Source organism: Metopolophium dirhodum, chromosome 1 (assembly GCF_019925205.1).
Source record: "Metopolophium dirhodum isolate CAU chromosome 1, ASM1992520v1, whole genome shotgun sequence".
Taxonomy (NCBI): domain Eukaryota; kingdom Metazoa; phylum Arthropoda; class Insecta; order Hemiptera; family Aphididae; genus Metopolophium; species Metopolophium dirhodum.
The window spans coordinates 119,620,999-119,625,399 of NC_083560.1; the positions used below are offsets into that span (position 1 = coordinate 119,620,999).

The 4,401-nt window shown below is 29.2% G+C and overlaps 1 protein-coding gene across 1 annotated transcript; it reads left to right on the forward strand.

The window, feature by feature from the left end:
* The first annotated feature begins 285 nt into the window (after positions 1-285).
* Positions 286-3,923, forward strand: LOC132953570 (activin receptor type-2B-like). Its single transcript, XM_061025961.1, has 8 exons — positions 286-474; positions 545-692; positions 776-873; positions 2,703-2,765; positions 2,872-3,006; positions 3,064-3,293; positions 3,358-3,559; positions 3,621-3,923. The coding sequence occupies exons 1-8, from the start codon at positions 286-288 to the stop codon at positions 3,921-3,923; spliced, it is 1,368 nt and encodes a 455-aa protein (XP_060881944.1).
* Positions 3,924-4,401: the final 478 nt, after the last annotated feature.

Here is a 4,401-nt window from a genome sequence, read left to right on the forward strand (position 1 = left end):
AAGTAATAGAAATATTATTATTTTTTTGGTAAATCTATCAGGACGTTCTTATAAACTCGAATAGACTATATTGTGTATATAATGTCTATGTAGCAAGTTAAATATTACTTTTATTAAAATGCATGACAAATTTAAATAAAAAATTATGTTTTCGATGAAATAAGTGTCTTAACTATGTATGTCTTCAGACTATAGAGATTACAAATTTGAAGTGAAAATAAATTGTAAAATAATATTTCTGAAAATTGCAGAAAAATGAAGACAATCAGTTCATATTTTGTAGTAATGACAACCCTATGCAGTTGTGTGGTGGATGCGCTAATATGTGAGTTCACCGATTATAGTTCGTGTCCTCCACTCGGCACTAACTGCACAGTTACCAGGAACGAATGTGTTGTAGGAAATGGGCCACCGTATTGTTATGTCACTTGGTATAACAATACGTTATTCAATGAAGTGGCTATACAGTTTAAGGTAATATAACTTAATAATTATAGAATTGTATTTAATTTTATCATGTTTTTATTTTAATAACAATTTATAGGGTTGCATTTACTCACACCACGACGACTGTGAAAAAACGGAGTGCGTGGCAACGAATAGTTTTCGTTCCAAAAAGATCAAGCTGAGTTGCTGCTGTAATATGGATGGTTGCAACTCAGATATTCGATGGAACCCGGAAACTATTAATAGTAAACACTACATAATTTATCATACACACATATATCGTTAACTAAAAAATGTAATAATAAATTTATTTTTATTTTTATCTTAGCTGAACCAAGTGCTCAAATAGTGAAAAAAGTGTTGGTTGAGACGGCCTGTTATTTGATGTTCTTCTGTGCTATGTATGTAGCATACAAACTATATCAAGTAAGTAAATTTAATAATTATTTTTCTTTTGTAATAAATATTAAATAGTATTAAGTATGATACTTTTATTCATGGGCGGGTACGTACTTTTTTTACCGTGATATATTAATTATATATTATATATATAAAAAAAAAATGATCGCTTCGCTCGCAAACGAATGTATAGTATATTTATTTATATTTACATTCTATACATTATTTAGTTTTAGTAGTTAGTACCAATATTACACAGAGGGCTATAATGACTAATTGAGTATACAAAAATTACAAATACGCAGGCACGTAGCCGCCAGCCGGTATTATAAAAATTATTTTTTCAAATTTTTTTCATTATTTTTTTTTCGAGATTGGGGGCCTCTGAGTATAACATTGATGGGGACAACCGGGAAAATCCCGATTTCTGAAAAGTTTTATCATTTAAAAATGTATTATCATATAAATATGTTTGATACAACTGCTCTAATAATTGTAAATGTAATTATTATCATGTTAGCTACGTATCAATTTTGGATAGGTACACACATACCACGGTGCTATAGGTAAAATTACTTATTTGTACGTTTATAATAAAACCTCAAAATAGTAAATTACACATATATCCTACTATGCGCAGAACAACATTGACGAAAAAAAAGATTATATCTTAATACTGGCCAAAATAATACTAATAGAAAATAAATTTAAAACCGTCATCAAACACATGCGATTCAACGAAATGACACCTAAAGGTGTCAGTGCAGCTTATAACGTATTAAAAATAACTACACTTTAGAAGTACGATTAAATTTGATCAAATTTATAGTTTAGAATATATTGCACTAAAATCCTTCCATTTGGTTTCATTAATTTAATTTTATGACTGTAAATCAATTATTATTTCGTGGTAAAGATTACAAAACAAGTAAAAATCTAAAATTAACCAACACACTTTATAAGAATTTATAATTATGTCTGTAATGGGTGTTAATAACAACTCTTTGTTTTAAGCATATTCCTGTTCTCATTTTATTAGATCGCAAAATCAAGAAAACTTTGTTTAGCAAGATTTTTCTTGAATTCCAGGATCCTTGAACACCATAAAATTATAGTTTTTTATAAGCCTATGATCAGCTACTTCAGCGGTTCTTAACCTTTTGTAGATCGTGGACCCCCTTACCAATTTTTTTACAAATACCTTTTTTTTACAAAACATCTTACGTTATCATAACCAACATTATAATAATTATTGTATGTTACAAATTACATAACAAAACATACACATTTATAATTATTTTTATTACAATTAATAATGATTATTAAAAAAATAATAATAATCCAACAATATTGTAATAATGCACTCATGTCACTTATTGACGTATGTTATGAGTTAAGGCTGCAGTGGACCCCCGACATAAGTATCACGAACCCCCAGGGGGCCGCGGACAACAGGTTAAGAACCGCTGATCCACTTAAAGAAAATAATATTATATGATACGATTTTACTTGATATTTAATACTTTAAAAAAAATGCTTTAAGGGACATCATTGATATAATTGTTCAATAATCAATTCATTATCTTACGTAGAATAATTCTACGAAAGATAATAATTATATAATTATTATATTTATATATTCTTTAGTAAAATCATTGAATTAATTGTTCAACAATTAATACATTGCCTTTTGTAGAATTATTATTATTCTACTATTCATTTATACTAAAAAAGTTTTTTTTTCATTATTTTGGAATTACAATGTTTACAACTAAGTTAAGCTAATGATAATCGTTAAAAACGGTTTGATTTATTTTTGTTTAATTTTTATAACAAATTATTTCTTGTGTATCTAGTATTGTTTTCCAAATAGCAACAACTCAAGGCCGTCCATCGATCCACCAATAGAATTAAATGAGGTAAACGCAAGAGATCGCTATGGTGCATAATAGAAAGCTCACTAAACAATTTTTATTGATTTATTTATGTTTAATTTGTATTACAAATTATTTCCTGTTTATTTAGATTTCTTCGACTAGTAGCTTGGGGAATGGACTTTCTCTAGGATTAGTTGAGGTTATTTCAAGGGGTCGTTATGGTGTAATATGGAAAGCAATTTATAATAATGATATAGTAGCTGTTAAAATATACCCTCCTCAGGTAAAAATTTTAATTAATTTTTTTTTTTTTTAACTGTAGAATATTATTTTATTTAAGGGTGAAAAGTCATGGTTGATAGAACAAGAGATTTATCAGTTACCAAGCATGCAACATGACAATATACTGTTCTTCATTGGGGCTGAAGATCGTTCTAATGCAATTGAAGCAGCCAAAAGTGAATATTGGCTGATCACTGCTTATCACGAATGTGGATCACTATGTGACTATTTAAAATCTAATACATTAACTTGGAATCAGCTTTGTCATATTACCCATTCCATGGCAAGGTAAAGTTTTGTACCTACTGTTTGTATAACATATTCAGGTTTTTTAATCACTATTTTGTTTCAGAGGTTTGATGCATTTACATGAAGAATATCGATTAGAACCTGTAGGTCAATGTAAGCCAATCATTAGACCAAGAATTGTTCACAGAGATCTGAAAAGCAAAAATGTTCTACTAAAACATGATTTAACTGCATGTATTTCTGATTTTGGTGTCGCTGTGGTTTTGCCGCAACATGGCAACTTATGTGGTGATGTACATACACGGGTAAATACCCATAATTACCTCCAACAAAAAGGAATACAATTAATTTTAATTAACTATTCAGGTTGGCTTATCACGATACATGGCACCAGAAGTACTAGATGGATCCATCGATTATTCAAGGAATAAAACATTTTTAAGTGTAGACATGTATGCATGTGGATTAATATTATGGGAATTGGCAACTAGATGTACAGCACAACTAGGAGCTGTACCAGAATATAGGTTACCTTTTGAAGAAGAAATTGGACAAGATTCGTCATTTCAAGATATAATAGAATGTATAGTGAATAAACGGTTAAGGCCAGCTTTTAAAGATAACTGGAAGAAATCACATTCAGTAAGAAATTATAAAAAATGTTCTTAAAGTATTGCATCTAATATAATATTAACACCATTAAAATTATTTTTAGGGCCTAAAAGAATTATGTCAAATAATTGAAGAATGTTGGACACATTGTCCCGAAGATAGATTAACGGCCATGGAATTCTTGTATCGCTGCCCCGGAAAGCAAGATAGTCTAAATGAAGCCCATTGGAATGATTGGTCCCTCAATCTACCAATAGAAATAGATGAGGTAAAGGCAAGAGATCGCTACGGTGCATAATAGAATGCTCACTAAACAATTTTTATTGATTTATTTATGTTTAATTTGTATAACAAATTATTTCCTGTTTGTTTATAGATTCCATCGACTAGTTGAGGAAATTTCAAGGGGTCGCTATAGTATAATATGGAAAGCACTTCATAAGAATGATACAGTAGCTATTAAAATATTCCCTCCTCAGGTGACATAAGGAAATTTACCATTAAAAAATTAAATACACTGAAGATATAATTTTTA

What these genes read in the sequence shown, in the direction of transcription:
- LOC132953570 (XM_061025961.1), top strand. Translation starts at nt 286, where the DNA reads ATGACAACCCTATGCAGTTGTGTGGTGGATGCGCTAATATGTGAGTTC. An exon ending in AAGTGGCTATACAGTTTAAG is followed by an intron (nt 475 to 544) that starts GTAATATAACTT and finishes AACAATTTATAG; the next exon opens with GGTTGCATTTACTCACACCA. An exon ending in GAACCCGGAAACTATTAATA is followed by an intron (nt 693 to 775) that starts GTAAACACTACA and finishes TTTTTATCTTAG; the next exon opens with CTGAACCAAGTGCTCAAATA.